At 41.9% G+C, this 23,092-nt stretch overlaps 1 protein-coding gene across 4 annotated transcripts in view; it reads left to right on the plus strand.

Annotated features, from left to right (window-relative positions):
• Window positions 1–15,445, plus strand: part of LOC133580860 (ETS-related transcription factor Elf-1-like) — a 57,696-nt gene extending 42,251 nt beyond the window's left edge. For all 4 annotated transcript variants that reach the window (XM_061935103.2, XM_061935095.2, XM_061935112.2 and 1 more), the window contains 4 exons: window positions 5,071–5,226; window positions 5,315–5,386; window positions 7,563–7,758; window positions 13,416–15,445. In XM_061935103.2, coding sequence (XP_061791087.1) covers window positions 5,071–5,226; window positions 5,315–5,386; window positions 7,563–7,758; window positions 13,416–13,944 — 953 coding nt within the window. In that variant the 3' untranslated portion in view covers window positions 13,945–15,445. The remainder of the gene's footprint in view (window positions 1–5,070; window positions 5,227–5,314; window positions 5,387–7,562; window positions 7,759–13,415) is intronic.
• The last annotated feature ends 7,647 nt before the right edge of the window (window positions 15,446–23,092 follow it).

Raw genomic sequence — 23,092 nt, forward strand, 5'->3', positions numbered from 1 at the left:
GGCATTCGACCGTGTACCCCGGGAAGTCCTGTGGGGAGTGCTCAGAGAGTATGGGGTAACGGACTGTCTTATTGTGGCGGTTCGCTCCCTGTATAATCGGTGTCAGAGCTTGGTCCGCATTGCCGGCAGTAAGTCGGACACGTTTCCAGTGAGGGTTGGACTCCGCCAGGGCTGCCCTTTGTCACCGATTCTGTTCATAACCTTTATGGACAGAATTTCTAGGCGCAGTCAGGGCGTTGAGGGTATCTGGTTTGGTGGCTGCAGGATTAGGTCTCTGCTTTTTGCAGATGATGTGGTCCTGATGGCTTCATCTGGCCAAGATCTTCAGCTCTCACTGGATCGGTTCGCAGCCGAGTGTGAAGCGACTGGGATGAGAATCAGCACCTCCAAATCCGAGTCCATGGTTCTCGCCCGGAAAAGGGTGGAGTGCCATCTCCGGGTTGGGGAGGAGATCTTGCCCCAAGTGGAGGAGTTCAAGTACCTCGGAGTCTTGTTCACGAGTGAGGGAAGAGTGGATCGTGAGATCGACAGGCGGATCGGTGCGGCATCTTCAGTAATGCGGACGCTGTATCGATCCGTTGTGGTGAAGAAGGAGCTGAGCCATAAGGCAAAGCTCTCGATTTACCGGTCGATCTACGTTCCCATCCTCACCTATGGTCATGAGCTTTGGGTCATGACCGAAAGGACAAGATCACGGGTACAAGCGGCCGAAATGAGTTTCCTCCGCCGGGTGGCGGGGCTCTCCCTTAGAGATAGGGTGAGAAGCTCTGCCATCCGGGGGGAGCTCAAAGTAAAGCCGCTGCTCCTCCATATCGAGAGGAGCCAGATGAGGTGGTTCGGGCATCTGGTCAGGATGCCACCCGAACGCCTCCCTCGGGAGGTGTTTCGGGCACGTCCGACCGGTAGGAGGCCACGGGGAAGACCCAGGACACGTTGGGAAGACTATGTCTCCCGGCTGGCCTGGGAACGCCTCGGGATCCACCGGGAGGAGCTGGACGAAGTGGCTGGGGAGAGGGAAGTCTGGGCTTCCCTGCTTAGGCTGCTGCCCCCGCGACCCGACCTCGGATAAGCGGAAGAAGATGGATGGATGGATGGGTCGTACTTGTATAGCGCTTTTCTACCTTTTTAAGAAACTCAAAGCGCTTTGACACTATTTTCCACATTCACCCATTCACACACACACACACACACATTCACACACTGATGGCGGGAGCTGCCATGCACGGCGCTAACCAGGCCCATCAGGAGCAAGGGTGAAGTGTCTTGCTCAAGGACACAACGGACGTGACTAGGATGGTAGAAGGTGGGGATTGAACCAGTAACCCTCAGGTTGCTGGCACGGCCACTCTCCCAACTTCGCCACGCCGTCCCCACGGTATATGTATATATATATATATATATATATATATATATACACATATGTGTATGTATGTGTATATATATATATATATATATATATGAGGAGCGATGTAATTATTTAAATAAAACATCTTTATTATGGCTTTGTGGTTTTTATTGGAGTCTTCCCTTACTTTCTTTTATTAAATAATTGTGAAGGAGTGATCTTAAGCAATAGATGATTCAATAAATTGCATACTTTTGGTTATATAGTGTGCTTTATGATTAAGCTTTTACTTTGAAGGGACATACATCCAAACTAATGTGTAAAGGGAGCCTAAGTCATACTTGCCAACCTTGAGACCTCCGATTTCGGGAGGTGGGGGGTGGGGCGGGGCAGGGCGTGATTGGGGGCGTGGTTAAGAGGGGAGGAGTATATTTACAGCTAGAATTCACCAAGTCAAGTATTTTATATATATATATATATATATAAGAAATACTAAGTCAAGTATTATATATATATATATATATATATATGTATATATATATATATATTATATACATTATATATATATATATATATATATATAAGAAATACTTGACTTTCAGTGAATTCTAGCTATAAATATTTATTATTATTATTATTAATATATTATTTTATTATATATATATATATATATATATATATATATATATATATATATATGTATATATATATATATATATATATGTATATATAAATAAGAGAAATACTTGAATTTCAGTGTTCATTTATTTACACATATACACACACATAACACTCATCTACTCATTGTTGAATTAAGGGTTGAATTGTCCATCCTTGTTCTATTCAAGAAACCAAGAACTCGCCTTCGGTCATTCTACAGTTATAACGTCATTGGGCAGGTACGCTGTTTATATTGTGGGAAAGCGGACTCAGGTCCACATGGACCTGAGTCCGCCTGAATTTCGGGAGATTTTCGGGAGGAAATTTGTCCCGGGAGGTTTTCGGGAGAGGCGCTGAATTTCGGTAGTCTCCCGGAAAATCCGGGAGGGTTGGCAAGTATGGCCTCAGTGAGCAGTTTCAGTAGTTTTACTGCCTCAATTTACTAACTCCTCTAGGGGACTCTCACGGCCCAAAAATGGGCCCCTGCCCTATAATTAAGAAACACTGTACTAAACGAAGCAATACTTTGGTAAAAAAGTTAATCTAATAAATTGAAAAGCCTTTTTTGTGAACATAGAAGAGAAAGTTTTGCACTTCTGAGGTGGAATAAATTGAACAGTGACTCAGATAGGGTACTTCCAGCCTCAATGTAAATCATCATTTCCCATAGACTAAAAAGCTATTATTCTCTACCCCCTATTCCATTAATGCTTCTGTTGTCCCCCCCCCACCCCTACAGAGCGGGAGCAAATTGCTTTTTGAGAACGGTATCTCTGATATAAACACAATTTAAAGTCGGACGGAATTATAGGTGAACTCACTGACCACCCCTACTCTCCCAGACTCATAAATTTCAAGGAAGCATGAGTGCCATTTCACGGGGTCTTTAAAGGTTCTTGAGATTATTATCAAGAGTTAATCACATGCATATTGGCATTTTGAAAAGATATAGCTCTCGGATGATTCTCACTTTTGTGTTATTTACAGGGTTCGCACGGGTGCGTAAAAACCTTAAAAAATACTTGGATTGTAATGTTGTGTTTTCAAGGTTTGAAAATTGCTCGAATTTTGGGTGAAATTCTTGGAAATGTTCATCATATTTCTCGGCAGTCTGACTCAATAGGCTAATTGTAAAATGGAAACAAATAAAATATGTTTCCTTAAAAATGAAAGCTCCACGCTTGATCTGTTGGCTTTGCACGAGCCCTTACATTAGGTTGTTGTCATGCCGGAGCCGTATATACGGCTCAGTGTCGCCCCCAAGAGGACAGTGGTGCATCGGTCCATCATGCCGGGAGGTTGTCGTTTTAATGAACATGATGTATGCATGAATTATGATACAAACAAACAAGTAAACAATAATGTTATTTCTTGTAAGGAATGATGTCTACATGAATTATGATACAAACAAACAAGTAAACAATAATAATTAATGTTATTTCTTATAAGGAATGATGTACACATGATTGATGATGATTACAAACAAACAAGTAAACAAAGTTTGCAAACACCAATGACATTGAATAGTCTACAGAGACACTGCTTCATTTTCTATGCCCCATTCAGTTAATGATAAAGGCCTACTGAAATGCGATTTTCTTATTCAAACGGGGATAGCAGGTCCATTCTATGTGTCATACTTGATCATTTCGCGATATTGCCATATTTTTGCTGAAAGGATTTAGTAGAGAACATCGACGATAAGTTCGCAACTTTTGGTCGCTGATAAAAAAGCCGAGTAGCGTGACGTCACAGGTTGTGGAGCTCCTCACATCTGCACATTGTTTACAATCATGGCCACCAGCAGCGAGAGCGATTCGGACCGAGAAAGCGACGATTTCCCCATTAATTTCCCCACGTACGGGCAAGCGATCAAATGTTTGGAAGCCGCAGCTGCATGCGTACTCACGGTACCGCGTCTGCGTATCCAACTCAAAGTCCTCCTGGTAAGAGTCTCTGATGTCCCAGTTCTCCACAGGCCAATGGTAAAGCTTGACTGTCATCTTTCGGGAATGTAAACAATGAAACACCGGCTGTGTTATCCGGCACAACAGTCAGTGGGTGCATTCTACGGCGGGTGTGCGTTATCCGGCACAACACCTGCCGCAATACACCCCTTCCCCCATACATCTTTCTTTGCTGTCTTCATTGTTCATTGAACAAATTGCAAAAGATTCACCAACACAGATGTCCAGAATAGTGTGGAATTTTGCGATGAAAACAGACGACTTAATAGCTGGTCACCATGCTGTCCCAAATTGTCCTCTACAATCCGTGACGTCACGTGCAGGCGTCATCATACCGAGACGTTTTCAGCAGGATATTTCGCGCGAAATTTAAAATTGCACTTTAGTAAGCTAACCCGGCCGTATTGGCATGTGTTGCAATGTTAAGATTTCATCATTGATATATAAACTATCAGACTGCGTGGTTGGTAGTAGTGGGTTTCAGTAGGCCTTTAACTGCTGGTTCAATGTTATGCTTAGGTTTTAGCATATCAGCATTTGGTGACCTCAAACAACAAGGCTATGGATTGATTCACACTGGTTTTCGCCTTTCGAAGGGGAAAAACTGGAAAATTGATCTTGAAAGTCCTTAAAAAGTGCTTGAATTTGGCCATGGAAAAGGTGTACGAACCTTGTATTTACTTACAGCTGTACATCCACCTGTATGAGAGCCTAAAAGCACAAATTATAATGTATACTGTTGCGTTCTTGATGCTGCTATTAACGCATTGTAAGGCTGGTCTCCTAAAGCTTTTGTAAAACTTGGTAATATTGCTATTCTTTCTTGGTGGTCCTTCTTACTCAACATATATGTCATCCGAAAGAATTTGGGATTGACCAGTGTCTTTTATTCCCTGAGAGGAAGACTGGTCCGACGCAACAATGCCTATTTGGTAAGATTATCTGCTCAACCCCTAGCTCACATGCTCATGAAATAGCCATGTTGCCTTCATCTACCCACTCTGCCTTCCAATGTAGGACACGTTTGACTGTGAATTATTACTTCCAGCCGCCATGCTGGGCTTTTTCCATTAAATTTGTGTATCAACCTCCCCACAGCCCAGACCTTTCTGCCATCAATGGGTGATGTCATCACTGCTCCTGTCACTCAGGTGACCGTGTCAGCAGGGGGTGTGGTGGGAGCTGTCGAAGATCCCGACTGGCACTCATTGCACACTGAGAACCCTGCGACACAGCTGCAGTGCAAAAAGAGAAGTCAGTCACTCGCTCAGCTCTTTTCGAATAATAATGACTTTCATGACTGTATAAAATGTCAATGGCGGTATTTTTGTTCCCCTTTCAGGTAGAAAACGACATAGAAGGACCGATTCTCCGACCCCAGAGATAGTAGTGAGGAGAAATAGATACAATAAAGGTAACATTTCAATGCCTGGCTTGAAGATTTTATTTGAAAAACGACATATTTTTTTGAAAAGTATAGCTCAAAATTCATGCTTACGTGTGTTTTGCTTGTGTGTTGTTGAATCTACATTTGATAAATTTTGTATTTTTTATATGATTATTAACTGCACTTAATGTATCGTATTTTTCAGACTATAAGGCACACTTAAAATCCTTTAATTTTCTCAAAACTCGACATTGCGCCTTATAAGCCCGGTGCGCCTAATGTACGGAATAATTTTGGTTGTGCTTACCGACCTCGAAGCTATTTTATTTGGTACATGGTGAAATTATATGTGTGACTGCCATCTACTGGTCACACATAAGAGATACGTGTAGACTGCATTCTGATGGCAGTCACACATAAGAGATACGTGTAGACTGCATTCTGATGGCAGTCACACATAATCGATACGTGTAGACTGCAATATGGTGGCAGTCAGACATAAGAGATACATGTAGACTGCAATATGATGGCAGTCAGACATAAGAGATACGTGTAGACTGTATTTTTGATGGCAGTCACACATAAGAGATATGCGTAGACTGCAATAAGATGGCAGTCACACATAAGAGATACGTGTAGACTGCAATATGCTGGCAATCAGACACAAGAGATACGTGTAGACTGCAATATGATGGCAGTCACACATAATAGATACGTGTAGACTGCAATATGGTGGCAGTCAGACATAGGAGAGACGTGTAGACTGCAATATGATGGCAGTCAGACATAAGAGATACGCGTAGTCTGTATTTTTGATGGCAGTCACACATAAAAGATATGTGTAGACTGCAATATGATGGAAGTCACACATAAGAGATATGTGTAGACTACAATATGATGGCAATCAGACATAAGAGATATGTGGAGACTGCAATAAGATGGCAGTCACACATTAAGAGATATGTGTAGACTGCAATATGATGGCAGTCAGACATAAAAGATATGTGTAGACTGCAATATGATGGCAGTCACACATAAGAGATACGTGTAGACTGCAATATGATGGCAGTCACACAAGAGATACGTGTAGACTGCAATATAATGGCAGTCACACATAAGAGATACGTGTAGACTGCAATATGATGGCAGTCACACATAAGAGACATGTGTAGACTGCAATATGATGGCAGTCACACATAAGAGATACGTGTAGACTGCAATATGATGGCAGTCACACAAGAGATATGTGTAGACTGCAATATGATGGCAGTCACACATAAGAGACATGTGTAGACTGCCATATGATGGCAGTCACACATAAGAGATACGTGTAGACTGCAATATGATGGCAGTCACACATAAGAGATACGTGTGGACTGCAATATGATGGCAGTCACACATAAGAGATACGTGTAGACTGCGGTATAACTGAAGTAAACACCAACATTTTATATGTTCCATTGAAAATATAGAACAGTACACACGGCGCTCAAAAATCTATCAAAATATTTTAGTACGACTTTTGTAAGCTATAAAGCCGCACCGCTTGATGGTTTGTACTGTGCTTCAACATACGAGTATTATTATGGTGTGTGTATAAGGTAAGACATATTATTTGGCGTTTCAGAATATTATGCAAAAGCAACCTTTCTTACCTTCTGGTACCTGCTGATCTGTATTTGGGATCTGCATAAGTCCTGAAAATGTGCGCGCGTCCGCCTTTGTAGTCGATAAGCTTCTTCTTTTTCTCTATCTTCTTGTTATGGGACATTCATCCTCCACTGTTGCCATTTCTAATATAAAGTAGTGTAAAGTTCTTACTTATATCTGTCAGTAAACTCGCCATGAAAGCGCTTAAACATACCGGTGTAGTGAGTTTACATTATTCACCCAAGGAACTTTAAGTTTCACGGGACACATTTTCGGAGATGCTGCTTTGTTGTTGGTTGAAGTAAAGTCTGAATGTATATATTTTTTATATGATTATTAACTGCACTTAATGCAGTTTAACATATTAAAACAGAGCCCGGTCATAGCTGACTCCGGACCGCATCAATTTAATTTCCTTTTCTTCTGTTGGGACAAGTGATTGGATTGTGGTCAACAGTCCACTGTGTTTTTAGAATTCTATTTTCACAATATATTGGACCAAACCCACCATGACTCATTTTGTTGTGTTTTTCCATTGTCTTTCATCAATCAGGCGGGCACACATTGTACCTGTGGCAGTTTCTGATGGAGTTACTGCAAGACAGACAAGTTTGCCCTCGTTACATTAAATGGACCAACCCCAACGCCGGGATCTTCAAGCTGGTCAACTCCAAGGCCGTGGCGAGACTCTGGGGCAAACACAAGAACAAGCCAGATATGAATTATGAGACCATGGGAAGAGCGCTCAGGTGCAGTACTACTTCCTTACAGTATGCATTCCTTTAGTCACTGTGTAAATTAGGATAGGATAGACTTTGTTTATCCCACAACGGGGAAATGATGTTGTTGCAGTGCAGACACGGAAAGTCCACAAAAAAAGGATAAAAAACTACGAGGGAAACATTTAAGAACACAAAAGACATTAAAAGTCATTATCTCTTATGTGTGACTGCCATCTACCGGTCACACTTATCATTACACCATGTACCAAATAAAATAGCTTCAAGGTTGGTAAGCACAACCAGAATAATTCCGTATATTAGGCACAACTGGTTATAAGGCGCACTGTCGAGTTTTGAGAAAATTAAAGGATATTAGGTGCGCCTTATAGTCCGGAAAATACGATACAAAAATAAATACCAATCAAATAAACCGTATTTTTCGGACTATAAGTCGCAGTTTTTTTCATAGTTTGGCCGGCTCCAGTGCGATTTATATATGTTTTTTTCCTTCTTTATTATGCATTTTCGGCAGGTGCGACTTATACTCCGGTGCGACTTATACTTCGAAAAATACGGTACTGCAAAAGAAGGGACTCATAAAAACTGATGAAAAATGCATCTACATACAATTACGCAGCTGTTAAATAAATACATTCTAACTAGATCAATAATAAATATTTTCAATGGAACATATCAAATGTTGGTGTTGTTTACTTGAGTCATAGTTCAGTCTACACGTATCTCTTATGTGTGACTGCCATCTACCGGTCACACTTATCATTACATCATGTACCAAATAAAATAGCTTCGAGGTCGGTAAGCACAACCAGAATTATTCCGTACATTAGGTGCACCGGGTTATCAGGCGCACTGTCGAGTTTTGAGAAAATTAAAGGATACTAGGTGCGCCTTATAGTCCAGAAAATACCGTACAAAAATAAATACCAATCAAATATACTGCAAAAGAAGGGACTCATAAAAACTGATGAAAAATGCATCTACATACAATTACGCAGCTGTCAAATTAATACATTCTAAATGGATTAATCATAAATTAATGATAAATATTTTCAATGGAACATATAAAATGTTGGTGTTGTTTACTTGAGTCATATTGCAGTCTACACGTATCTCTTATGTGTGACTGCCATCTACTAGTCACACTTATCATTACACCACGTACCAAATAAAATAGCTTTGAGGTCGGTAAGCACAACCATAAATATTCCGTACATTAGGCGCACCGGGTTATAAGGCGCACTGTTGAGTTTTGAGAAAATTAAAGGATATCAGGTGCGCCTTATAGTCCGGAAAATACCGTACAAAAATAAATACCAATCAAATATACTGCAAAAGAAGGGACTCATAAAAACTGATGAAAAATACATTTACATACAATTACGCAGCTGTCAAATTAATACATTCTAAATGGATCAATCATAAATTAATAATAAATATTTTCAATGGAACATATACCGTATTTTCCGCACTATAAGGCGCACCTAAAAACCACAAATTTTCTCAAAAGCTGACAGTGCGCCTTATAATCCGGTGCGCCTTATATATGGGTTAATATTAATATTAATTTTCATAAAGTTTAGGTCTCGCAACTACGGTAAACAGCCGCCATCTTTTTTCCCCGGAGAAGAAGCGCGCGGTGCATGCTGGGATATGTGACGTTTCATTTCCATTTGTGTGTTTATGTAAAGACCCCAAAATGGCTCCTATTAAGTGTGTTGTCTGTCTAATTATAAATAATGCAGACGAGGCGTGTTAACTGAGTTCTCAACGTTTACTCACAGCGTGCTCATAACCACATTCTAACTGCCAGCACATACAACAACGCTTCTCAGAGCTACCGCGCATGCTCGTCACTATCGTTGCATGCTGGGTAGTGTAGTTGTTATATTTGCTAGCTCATAACATCACATTAAGAGACACGCTTACGCGCTTAATTCAATACTCGCCGTCATTCCGGGTGGATTGACAAAAGACCTCCAGCCGCTAGATATTGGTGTCAACAGGGCATTCGAAGCTAGACTGCTAACTGCGTGGGAACAATGGATGACCGAAGGCGAACACACCTTCACTAAGACAGGGAGACAGCGAGACGGAGCCGGCCATTTTGGATCCCACATTCGCCCAACTTTTCAATTCGGACACCGAAAGAGAAGAATTCGAGGGATTTATGAATGAAGAATAACTTCAGAAAGTGAGCGTTATGTTTATTTTGTGTGTTGTGACATTAACGTTCGAGCAACATTATGTTGCTATTGCTCTGCACTATTTTGAATTTTACTATGTTTGTGATTGCACATTTGCGTACATTTTGGGAGTGAACAGAGTTGTTAGAACGCTGGTTTTTAATATATTATTAAAGTTTGACTGACCTATCTGACTGTTTTTTTGACATTCCTTTAGCGCAGTTAGATGCGGCTTACAACACGGGGCGGCTTATAGGTGGACAAAGTTTTGAAATATGCCGTTCATTGAAGGCGCGGCTTATAACCCAGGGCGCCTTATGGTGCGGAAAATACGGTACAATTATGGTGTTGTTTACTTGAGTCATATTGCAGTCTACACGTATATATTATGTGTGACTGCCATCTACTGGTCACACTTATCATTACACTATGTACCAAATAAAATAGCTTTGAGGTCGGTAAGCACAACCAAAATTATTCCGTACATTAGGCGCACCGGGTCATAAGGCGCACTGTCGAGTTTTGAGAAAATTTAAGGATTTTGGGTGCGCCTTATAGTCCGGAAAATACGATACAAAAGTAAATACCAATCAAATATACTGTAAAACAAGGGACTCATAAAAACTGATGAACAATGCATTTTCATACTATTACGCAATACATTCTAAATAGATTATTAATAAATTAATAATAAATATTTTCAATGGAACATATAAAATGTTGGTGTCGTTTACTTGAGTCATATTGCAGTCTACACGTATCTCTTATGTTTGACTGCCATCTACTGGTCACACTTATCATTACACCACGTACCAAATAAAATAGCTTTGAGGTCGGTAAGCACAACCATAAATATTCCGTACATTAGGCGCACCGGGTTATAAGGCGTACTGTCGTGTTTTGAGAAAATGAAGGGATTTTAAGTGCGCCTTATTGTCCGGAAAATACGATTAAAAAATAAATACCAATCAAATATACTGCAAAAGAAAGGACTCATAAAAACTGATGAAAAATGCATCTACATACAATTACACAGCTGTCAAATGAATACATTCTAACTAGATTAATAATACATTAATAATAAATATTTTCAATTGAACATATAAAATGTTGGTGTTGTTTACTTGAGTCATATTGCAGTCTACACGTATCTCTTATGTGTGACTGCCATCTACTGGTCACACTTATCATTACACCATGTACCAAAGAAAATAGCTTTGAGGCCGGTAAGCACAACCAAAAGTATTCCGTACATTAGGCGCACCGGGTTATAAGGCGCACTGTCGAGTTTTGAGAAAATGAAAGGATATTAGGTGCGCCTTATAGTCCGGAAAATACCGTACAAAAATAAATACCAATCAAATATACTGCAAAACAAGGGACTCATAAAACATTATGAAAAATGCTTATACATACAATTACGCAGCTGTCAAATAAATACATTCTAACTAAATTAATAACAAATTTGTAATATTTATTTTTAATGGAACATATAAAATTATGGTGTTGTTTACTTGAGTCATATTGCAGTCTACACTTATCTCTTATGTGTGACTGCCATCTACTGGTCACTCTTATCATTACACCATGTACCAAAGAAAATAGCTTCAAAGTCGGTAAGCACAACCAGAATTATTCCGTACATTAGGCACAACGGGTTATAAGGCGCACTGTCGAGTTTTGAGAAAATTAAAGGATATTAGGTGCGCCTTATACTCCGGAAAATACCGTACAAAAATAAATACCAATCAAACATACTGCAAAAGAAGGGACTCATAAAAAATTATGAAAAATGCTTTTACATACAATTACGCAGCTGTCAAATAAATACATTCTAACTAAATTAATAACAAATTTGTAATATTTATTTTTAATGGAACATATAAAATTATGGTGTTGTTTACTTGATTCATATTGCAGTCTACACTTATATCTTATGTGTGGCTGCCATCTACTGGTCACTCTTATCATTACACCATGTACCAAAGAAAATAGCTTCAAAGTCGGTAAGCACAACCAGAATTATTCCGTACATTAGGCACAACGGGTTATAAGGTGCACTGTCGAGTTTTGAGAAAATTAAAGGATATTAGGTGCGCCTTATAGTCCGGAAAATACCGTACAAAAATAAATACCAATCAAATATACTGCAAAACAAGGGACTCATAAAAAGTTATAAAAAATGCTTTTACATACAATTACGCAGCTGTCAAATAAATACATTCTAACTAAATTATTAACAAATTTGTTATATTTATTTTTAATGGAACATATAAAATTATGGTGTTGTTTACTTGAGTCATATTGCAGTCTACATGTATCTCTTATGTGTGACTGCCATCTACTGGCCACTCTTATCATTACACCATGTACCAAAGAAAATAGCTTCAAAGTCGGTAAGCACAACCAGAATTATTCCGTACATTAGGCACAACGGGTTATAAGGCGCACTGTCGAGTTTTGAGAAAATTAAAGGATATTAGGTGCGCCTTATAGTCCGGAAAATACTGTACAAAAATAAATACCAATCAAATATACTGTAAAAGAAGGGACTCATAAAAACTGATGAAAAATGCATTTACATACAATTACACAGCTGTCAAATTAATACATTCTAACTAGATTAATAATAAATATTTTCATCCATCCATCCATTTTCTACCGCTTATTCCCTTCGGGGTAGCGGGGGGCGCTGGAGCCTATCTCAGCTACAATCGGGCGGAAGGCAGGGTACACCCTGGACAAGTCGCCACCTCATCGTAGGGCCAACACAGATAGACAATGGAACATATAAAATGTTGGTGTTGTTTACTTGAGTCATATTGCAGTCTACACTTATCTCTTATGTGTGACTGCCATCTACTAGTCACACTTATCATTACACCACGTACCAAATAAAATAGCTTCAAAGTCGGTAAGCACAACCAGAATTATTCCGTACATTAGGCACAACGGGTTATAAGGCCGCACTGTCGAGTTTTGAGAAAATTAAAGGATATTAAGTGCGCCTTATACCTCAAAGAACTACTCACCCCCAAATCCTCCATACAACACCTCCGCTCCGGACAGGCTAACCTCCGGGGACAAAGCTACGAACAATGGGAGACCGGGCTTTCTGCTCCGCCGCTCCCAGTCTGTGGAACGCTTTCCCTGACCACCTGAGGGCACCACAGACTGTGGATGCTTTTAAAAAAAAGGCTTAAAAATCCTTGTTTAAAAAAAAAAAAAAAAAAAAAAAAGCCTTTTTTTTTAGATATATGCATATTAGTTTTAGCTATTTGGCTGTTCTAGTTTTTATTTTTTTATTATCTTTTAATTTTTTATTTTTTTAATACACTGTAGCACTTTGAGGTTGTTTTAAAAACAAATAAAAAATAAAAATAAAATGCTTTTTACAAATAAAATCTATTATTATTAATCCATGATGACAACACAAATGTATTGTCACCAAGTCGATCTTGATCTTGTGTTGTCGTGCAGGTATTACTACCAAAGAGGCATCCTTAATAAGGTTGAAGGCCAGCGCCTCGTCTACCAGTTCACCTCCCTCCCCGAAGACATGATTTACATAACAGACGGCGATGGCGGCCAAGAGGACGAAGAGCCCGACGACGGCAGCGCTAACGAGGGGGTGAGCGAGGACTCCGACGACAGCACCGTATCTTCCGGCAACCAATCGGTGGACGAGGAAGACCCCGCCCCGCAGAAAAAACCCTCGCTCGTCCCGGCCCCGGCCCCGCCTCCGCCCCACCGCGGCCGGCCCCCTCGGGACGCCGTCCTCCGGCCGTCCAACTCCAGCCTCATTCAGGAGCAGCACCTGCCCATCGTGTCCGCCGAGATGCTGCGCACCCTGCAGAACCTGCAGAAGGTCCAGTCCCTCCAGCCGGCGGGCCACGCCTCGGTCTTCAAAACGGCCCAGCTGCTGGGGAGTCTGTACGAGCAAGACGCGGGGAAGGCCCAGCCGGTGGAGACCCAGCAGCTGGTGCCTCTAATTGGCTCCGACCAGTAGAATTTGCGAAACATACCACTTCCACAGGAAACAACTTCCATTTCCTCAGCATAGCGTAGCAAAGATCGACGTCATAGCTGGAAAGCTCGACTGATATTATTTGTGACTCCAAAGATGGACTCTGGTACCCGCCCTCCGCTTGCACTTCTGAGCAGCACACTGTGCTCTTTTTCCCACCTGTATACTGAATCATTCCTCTGCCTTGACAATGACTTTGCACTAATGTTTATCTCTGCTGTAGGTTTTCTCCTGAAAGTGCCTGAAGTTCTCAATCCTCCTCGTTCGAGGGACGCATTCCACTTTTTTTTAAGATAAGTGAACTCTGATTGTCTTATGAATTGTTTAAAAAAAAAAGGGATCACTGTTAGAATAAATTAGCACTGCTGCTGTTATTATTTAAGATTTTTTTCAGCAGTTTTTTTGACAATCACAAGCGATCCCTTGACTTTATTTAGCCACTGTGCCTCTTGTATTCACACTGTTTGTTTCTCTGCAATGCACACATTTTGTCTGAAGTTATACTTATATGGAACTATGGTCAAAAGTTTACGTACACTTGTAAAGAACATAATGTCATGGCTGTCTTAAATTTCCAATAATTTCTACAACTCTTTTTTTTTTTTGTGTTAGAGTGATTGGAGCACATACTTGTTGGTCACAAAAAACATTCATGAAGTTTGGTTCTTATATGAATTTATTATGGGTCTACTGAAAATTGGGTCAAAAGTATACATACAGCAATGTTAATATTTGCTTACATGTCCCTTGGCATGTTTCACTGCCTTCTGGCAAGCTTTTGGTTGAGTTTTTGACCACTCCTCTTGACAAAATTGGTGCAGTTCAGCTAAATTTGTTGGTTTTCTGACATGGACTTGTTTCTTCAGCATTGTCCATACCATACCATACCAACTTTATTTATAAAGCCCTTTAAAGACAAGCACAGTTGAAAAACAAAGGGCTGTACACCACAAAGAAATAGAGGCAAAGGACAGACTAAAAAAAAACATTTAGAAATAAAAATACACATTTAAAAAGCAAATATAAATTACCCCATACTTGCCAACCCTCCCGGATTTTCCGGGAGACTCCCGAAATTCAGCGCCTCTCCCGAAAACCTCCCGGGACAAATATTCTCCCGAAAACCTCCCGATTTTCAGCCGGAGCTGGAGGCCACGCCCCCTCCAGCTCCATGCGGACCTGAGTGAGGACAGCCTTTTTTCACGACGGGAGGACAACAGGGTGACAAGAACTAAATCATCCAGACTAGAGATACATTGTATTATTATGTTTATCTTACCTAAAAATAAATATATTTATTAATTAAAAAAAAAAAAAAAACGAAATACATTTTTACTATATTTTGCTAAAAACATCAAAATTAATTGTATTTTTATTTGTATATTTTCTTACTCCTTATTACATCCAGCCATAGAATTATACGTTAAAATAAACATATTTGAAATAATTAATTTTAAATTATCATATTAATTCATTTAAAATTACCATATTTAATTATTAAAATAATTGCTTGTTTATAAACAACTTTAGCATTTTATTCATTACATTTTGAAGCTCTCAAAGCCAAGTTATGTTATATTCCTTAGTATTTATTTATGCAAGTTTGAAGTATCAATTATCTCATGCTGGGTTAAAAGCCAGTGAATAAAAATGGGTTTTAAGAAGGGTCTTAAAAATAGCCAAAGAAGGGGCCTGTCTCACATGGAGAGGGAGATCGTTCCAGAGTTTGGGACCCGCAACAGAGAAGGCTCTGTCCCCTCTGAGCTTGCGCTTTGTTTTGGGTACCTCCCACACGTTTAAGTCAGGACTTTGGGGAAAAAAAACTTTAATTCTAGCCTGATTTAGCCATTCCTTTACCAGTTTTGACATGTGTTTGGGGTCATTGTCCTGTTGGAATACCCAACTGCGCTCAAGACCCAACCTCCGGGCTGATGATTGTAGGTTGTCCTGAAGAATTTGGAGGTAATCCTCATTTTTCATTGTCCCATTTACTCTCTGTAAAGCAGCAGTTCCATTGGCAGCAAAACAGGCCCAGAGCATAATACTACCACCACCATGATTGACGGTAGGATGGTGTTCCTGGGATTAAAGGCCCCTGTTCTCCTCCAAACATATTGCTGGGTATTGTGGCCCAACAGCTCAATTTTTGTTTCATCTGACCACAGAACTTTCCTCCAGAAGGTCTCATCTTTGTCCATGTGATGTCAGATGAAACAAAAATGGAGCTGTTTGGCCACAATACCCAGCAATATGTTTGGAGGAGAAAAAGTGAGGCCTTTAATCCCAGGAACACCATGTCTACCGTCAAGCATGGTGGTGGTAGTATTATGCCTGTTTTGCTGCCAATGGAACTGGTGCTTTACAGAGAGTAAATGGGACAATGAAAAAGGAGGATTACCTCCAAATTCTTCAGGACAAGCTAAAATCATCAGCCCGGAGGTTGGGTCTTGGGCGCAGTTGGGTGTTCCAACAGGACAGTGACCCCAAACACACGTCAAAAGTGGTAAAGGAATGGTTAAATCAGGCTAGAATGAAGGTTTTAGAATGGCCTTCCCAATGTCCTGACTTAACAAGTGGACAATGCTGAAGAAACAAGTCAAACAAATTTAGCTGAACTGCACCAATTTTGTCAAGAGTGGTCAAAAATTCAAGCAGAAGCTTGTGGATGGCTACCAAAAGCGCCTTATTGCAGTGAAACTTGCCAAGGGACATGTAAGCAAATATTAACATTGCTGTATGTATGCTTTTGACTAAATCACATTTTCAGTAGACCCATAATAAATTCATAAAAGAAGCAAACTTCATGAATGTTTTTTGTGACCAACAAGTATGTGCTCTAATCACTTTATCACAAAAAAATAAGAGTTGTAGAAATGATTGGAAACTCAAGACAGCCATGACATTATGTTCTTCACAAGTGTATATAAACTTATGGAACTGTAAAGCCTTGATATATTTACTTATTGTATATTTACAATATGCCTGTGAACGTGCTTGACTTGTGCCTTGTTGCCATTTTTCTCCCTCAGGTTTGTTTTGCATAGACTGCAAAAATGACAATGGCTGCTGGCCCTTCATAATGAAGTCATACTAAGTTTATTCCCTTTTACTTTTTTTTTTTTTTTTTTCTAACTAAGCCAGCCCACACTCCTTAGAAATACGTATGATTTTGGTCGTATGCTGTAATTGTACGTTTGACCCCCAGGGAATTTTATGCAAACATGTTTTCTACTCTAACATGAAGTCAAAATGTTAATTGGAGAATTCTCATTAGTTGTGCAAACTGGAGGTGCCTTGATACTGTATGCTTTTTTTTTGTTTTTTTTAAAGGGAGAGGTGGCATTTCCTGTTGCTTTGAAGCAGTACAGATGTTGTAGAAAGCTTGTGTTTCAGCTCTATAAAATAAATATAATCTTTTTATTTTGGGTGAAATGGATTCTTGCAAAAAGATCAGAATTGTCCGTCGGGTAGAGTGCTAGTTTTCATCGCTAACCCCTTCAAGTTCAGGAAGTATTTGCAGGAAGACATAGATCGACATCTGAAGCAGACATACAGTGACCCCGCAAGAGAACAGGAGTTGGGTGAGTATAACAAATCCGAAATACTTTATTAATCCCAGAGGGGAAATTAAGATTTTCAGCACAATCCCATTCAAGATCAGACAAACATTACAGGGAGACAGACAGAACTTATGGCGACCCCTTACAAAAAAGGTGAGAAACTGGTAAACGCTGGGGGTTGGGGTGAGAAAAATATATATTCAGTCGAATAGGCAAGGAAAAAGGACATCAAAGACATTAAAAGAGCAGAGCTGATGCAACAAGCCACTTCTAAAAACAACAACAAACAAAAAAAACATATACACTGTGGTGGCCTCTGCGGTGTTCCACGCCATCGTCTGCTGGGGTGGTGGGAGCATGGCCAGAGACAGGAGCAGACCCAACAAAGCAACCAAAAGACCCTCGGCCGACCACCAACTCTCGGCCAGTGTCCAGTTCGCATGGATAATTATAATAATAATAATAATAATTAAAGCTGCAAGCAGCGATGGACGGGACCGACTTTGACGGCACATAAAATCCAAACCGTAGCAGTAATTAAAACTCTTTGGTCAACTTTTAATCAGAAGGGTTCAATCTCTCTCCTGTGCTAGTTTGAAGCCGACAGGACAAACGCACTCAGAGGAGATAATGTTTGAAAAAAGGTGACCGATTTTTACAAAACTTTTGTTTTGAAGGGGTTATTGCAAACTTCCTGTTGATTTTTACTGGGGGTTGTCAATATATGAAATGTAGGTCTAAGTGAGACCTACATAGAGGTTTTTGTTTCATGTCTCTAAGACATTCATACTGGAAGTTACAGGCAGTTTTGTCTGACTTTTCTTCCTCGGAGCAGTTGTGTCTGTGTTTTCTTCCTAGGGGGCGCTAGAGTTTTGGGGTTGGGTTTTTTATTAGATCACGATTTCTGCCAGTCTTGATGTGTGTGTCCAGTTTGGTGAGTTTTGAAGCATGTTAAGGGGGTCAAATTACAGCACAAAGAGGCAAAAGTGACTGTTTTTACAAAACTTTTGTTTTGAAGGGGGAATTGCCAACTTCATGTCAATGTATGAAATCTAGGTCTAAGTCAGACCTACATAGAGGTTTTTGTTTTATGTCTCTACAACATTCCTACCGGAAGTTACAAGCAGTTTTGTCTGTGTTTTTTCCTTGGGGGTGCTCAAGCGCAATTTTGAGTTTTGGGGTTTGGTTTTTTTATGAGATGGCAATTTTCGCCAGTCCTGCCTGATGTGTGTGTCAAATATGGTGAGTTTTGAAGCATGTTAAAGGGGTCAAATTACAGCTCAAAGAGGCGGCGGAATAATAATAATAAAACTTTACAATTACACTAGGGTCCTCTGTCCCAAAGATTAGATTTTATATTGCACTTTTCTATTATGAGATACTCAAAGTGCTCACAGAGAAGTGGGAACCCATCATTCATTCACACCTGGTGGTGGTAAGCTACATTTGTAGCCACAGCTGCCCTGGGGTAGACTGACGGAAGCGAGGCTGGCAGTTTGCGCCTACGGCCCCTCCGACCACCACCTATCATTCATTCATCATTCATTCACCAGTGTGAGCGGCACCGGGGGCAAGGGTGAAGTGTCCTGCCCAAGGACACAACGGCAGCAATTTGGATGTCAAGAGGCGGGGAGTGAACCTGCAACCCTCAGGTTTCTGGCACGGCTGCTCTACCCACTGCGCCATACCGACCCTAATGGATGAGCGAGGATGCGTCCAAGGAGACACTGTGAAGCTTGTCCGTCCCGGCCCTCGGTGCCAGCTCCGCAGCCCTGTGTCTCTTCATCCGCATCTTCATCCGCATCTCCTCGAGTTTCTCCAAACGGATTCTGGTGTGGCAGAGACCCAGCAGCTGGTCTCCATGGCCAAAAGGCTCCCGGGAGGCAGATCCAAAAGTTCACAAAAAAGCACCGCAGAAGTCACGAAAGTGCACCCCTTGTCAAGCAGTCCCAAAGGGTCCCCAACCAAAAGGCAAAAAAACCCGCATGCAGACAAGAGGGAAACAGCAGGAACACAAAAGGATGACACAAGAGCACAGAACTCCTGCCAACAGCAGCCACTACAGCGGCGCAACCTCATAGACCCACTTGAACCAGAAGTGCAATTACCTACTCAGTGGCCTAGTGGTTAGAGTGTCCGCCCTGAGATCGGTAGGTTGTGAGTTCAAACCCCGGCCGAGTCATACCAAAGACTATAAAAATGGGACCAAATTACCTCCCTGCTTGGCACTCAGCATCAAGGGTTGGAATTGGGGGTTAAATCACCAAAATGATTCCCAGGCGCGACACCGCTGCTGCCCACTGCTCCCCTCACCTCCCAGGGGGTGAACAAGGGGATGGGTCCAATGCAGAGGACAAATTCGCCACACGTAGTGTGTGTGACAATTATTGGTACTTTAACTTTAACTTAACTGACATGTCGGAGCTGCAGCTAAAGGAATTTAGGGAGGTTGCCCGCAGAGCCAGGGCAAGCTCTGCACCGTGACCGAGTGGCACTTCATACAAAGTGTATAAGAACTGTCCCAAACTCCTGTGGAAAATCCTGCCAGTCTTCTGGAGAAGGGGGAGGATCCCTGAGCAATGTTGAGTGGCGTAAGGGATATGGATCCCAAAGGAGGAAAACTCCACTCCGCGAGACGAGCTCCGCTTCATCAGTGTTGAGGCAAAGGTTTTCTTCAGCGCTGTTTCCAAACAACTGTGTACCTACCTGGCAAAGAACACCGAACTCGATACATCTGTCCAGAAAGGCGGCATTTCAGGAATGTCAGGATGTACAGAGCATACCGGTGTGGTGGACACAGCTCATTCGGGAGGCTCGAGAGAACAATGGCAACCTATCAGTACTGTGGCTTGACCTAGCAAATGCATTCGGCCCCATTCCGCACAAGCTCGTTCAACTCACTCTGATGAAACATCATGTACCCAGCAGGTGTAGAGACCTCATTGCTGATTACTACAGCAATTTCAAGATGAGGGTCTCTTCCGGAGCAACAACATCCAGTTGGCACAAGGTAGAGATTGGTATCATCACAGGGTGTACTATCTCTGTGACGCTGTTCTCACTTGCCAGGAACATGCTCACCAAGTCTGCTGAGCCAGAGCGCAGAGGGCCCCGCACAAATTCCGGACAAAGGCAACCACCCATCAGGGCATTCATGGATGACCCCACAGTCATGACAGAATCAGTCCCAGGCTGCCGTTGGATTCTGAAGGGACTTGAAGAGTTGATGGAGTGGGCCCGGATGCGTTTCAAACCCGTCAAATCCAGATCAATGGTGCTGAAGAAGGGGAAGGTGGAGGACAAGTTCCGGTTTAACATCACAGGCACAGCGATCCAAACTATTTCAAAGAAGCCAGTCGAGAGCTTGGGCAAGGTTTTTGACTGCTCTCTGAGAGACACAACATCCATTCAGTCGACATGCGCTGAGTTGGATGGCTGGCTGAAATCCGTGGACAAGTCAGGCCTACCTGGGAAGTTTAAAGCCTGGATTTACCAGCATGAAATTCTTCCCAGGATCCTGTGGCCCCTCCTCATCTACTCGTTCCCCATCTCAACAGTTGAGATCCTAGAGCGGAGGGTCAGCAACCACCTCTGGAGATGGCTGGGACTACCTAAGAGCCTGAGTAGCATTCTCAGTTCTCTACGGGAACAGCAACAAACTGCAGTTTCCCTTCAAATCCTTGGAGGAGGAATTTAAGATAACTAGAGCCAGAGAAGGGGTTCAGTACAGGGACTCAAGTGATCTGAAGGTGGCCAAAGCAGGGATGCAAGTGAGGACTGGCAGGAAATGGAGGGCAGAGGAAGCAGTTCAAGAGGCAGATGCAAGGCTGCGACACAGGAGCCTGGTTGGAGTAGTCGAGCTGGGCTAGGATTCTTTCCAACTCCCCAACTGAACACCAGGGGGAAGGAAGGCTGACGTCTTGTTCAGGATGAGGTGAGAGCCGCAGTGGAGGACTTTTTATTAACCGTTTATACAACGTGCCAACGTCACTGCTCTTGGGTTTTGTAATATGCTCAATCATTTGGGTCATTGTATTGTATTCTCACGGCTTTCAATCAATCGCAACTGTTTAGTTTGACTGAGGCTCCTGTAACTAACAAAATTAATAGACCAAAATCAAATGTCCACTGTAGACGACGCTGGTTCTCCAAAATATACCAAAATAAGGCTAATAGTTCGGGTCAATGTCCAAAACCCTCGGGTTTATGCCCCTACAAAACAATTTAGTAAAATATCCTTGGTGTATGGCAGTGATTCTTAAATTGTGGCTTGCGGTACGCCAAAGGATCAATTATAAATATTCAAACACAGTGTTACTATTCAAACTGTAATTTTACGGTGGCCAAAAATATTAATTATAAAAAATTAAAATAATTTGGCTAAGATCTTCAGCTCCCACTGGATCGGTTCGCAGCCGAGTGTGAAGCGACTGGGATGGGAATCAGCACCTCCAAGTCCGAGTCCATGGTTCTCGCCCGGAAAAGGGTGGAGTGCCATCTCCGGGTTGGGGAGGAGACCCTGCCCCAAGTGGAGGAGTTCAAGTACCTCGGAGTCTTGTTCACGAGTGAGGGAAGAGTGGATCGTGATATCGACAGGCGGATCGGTGCGACGTCTTCAGTAATGCGGACGCTGTATCGATCCGTTGTGGTGAAGAAGGAGCTAAGCCGGAAGGCAAAGCTCTCAATTTACCGGTCGATCTACGTTCCCATCCTCACCTATGGTCATGAGCTTTGGGTCATGACCGAAAGGACAAGATCACGGGTACAAGCGGCCGAAATGAGTTTCCTCCGCCGGGTGGCGGGGCTCTCCCTTAGAGATAGGGTGAGAAGCTCTGTCATCCGGGGGGAGCTCAAAGTAAAGCCGCTGCTCCTCCACATCGAGAGGAGCCAGATGAGGTGGTTCGGGCATCTGGTCAGGATGCCACCCGAAAGCCTCCCTAGGGAGGTGTTTCGGGCACGTCCGACCGGTAGGAGGCCACGGGGAAGACCCAGGACACGTTGGGAAGACTATATATCCCGGCTGGCCTGGGAACACCTCGGGATCCCCCGGGAGGAGCTGGACGAAGTGGCTGGGGAGAGGGAAGTCTGGGCTTCCCTGCTTAGGCTGCTGCCCCCGCGACCCGACCTCGGATAAGCGGAAGAAGATAGATAGATGGATGGATGGATGGATAAAATAAAATGCATTGTTTTTAAGGCAGCACGGTGGAAGAGGGGTTAGTGCATCTGCCTCACAATACCATACCATACCATACCATACCAACTTTATTTATAAAGCCCTTTAAAAACAAGCACAGTTGAAAAACAAAGGGCTGTACACCACAAAGAAATGAAGGCAAAGGACAGACTAAAAAATAACATTTAAAACAGAAATAAAATTACACATTTAAAAAGCAAATATAAATTACCCTAAGAACAGTTTGTTAAATAAAAACAGTTTAAAAGTTAAAAACAGTTCAAAAAGTTAAAAGCTAAAAACAGTTCAAAGTCTCATGCTGGGTTAAAAGCCAGTGAATAAAAATGGGTTTTAAGAAGGGTCTTGAAAATAGCCAAAGAAGGGGCCTGTCTCACAT

The sequence above is a fragment of the Nerophis lumbriciformis genome, linkage group LG03 (genome assembly GCF_033978685.3).
Source record: "Nerophis lumbriciformis linkage group LG03, RoL_Nlum_v2.1, whole genome shotgun sequence".
Lineage (NCBI taxonomy): Eukaryota > Metazoa > Chordata > Actinopteri > Syngnathiformes > Syngnathidae > Nerophis > Nerophis lumbriciformis.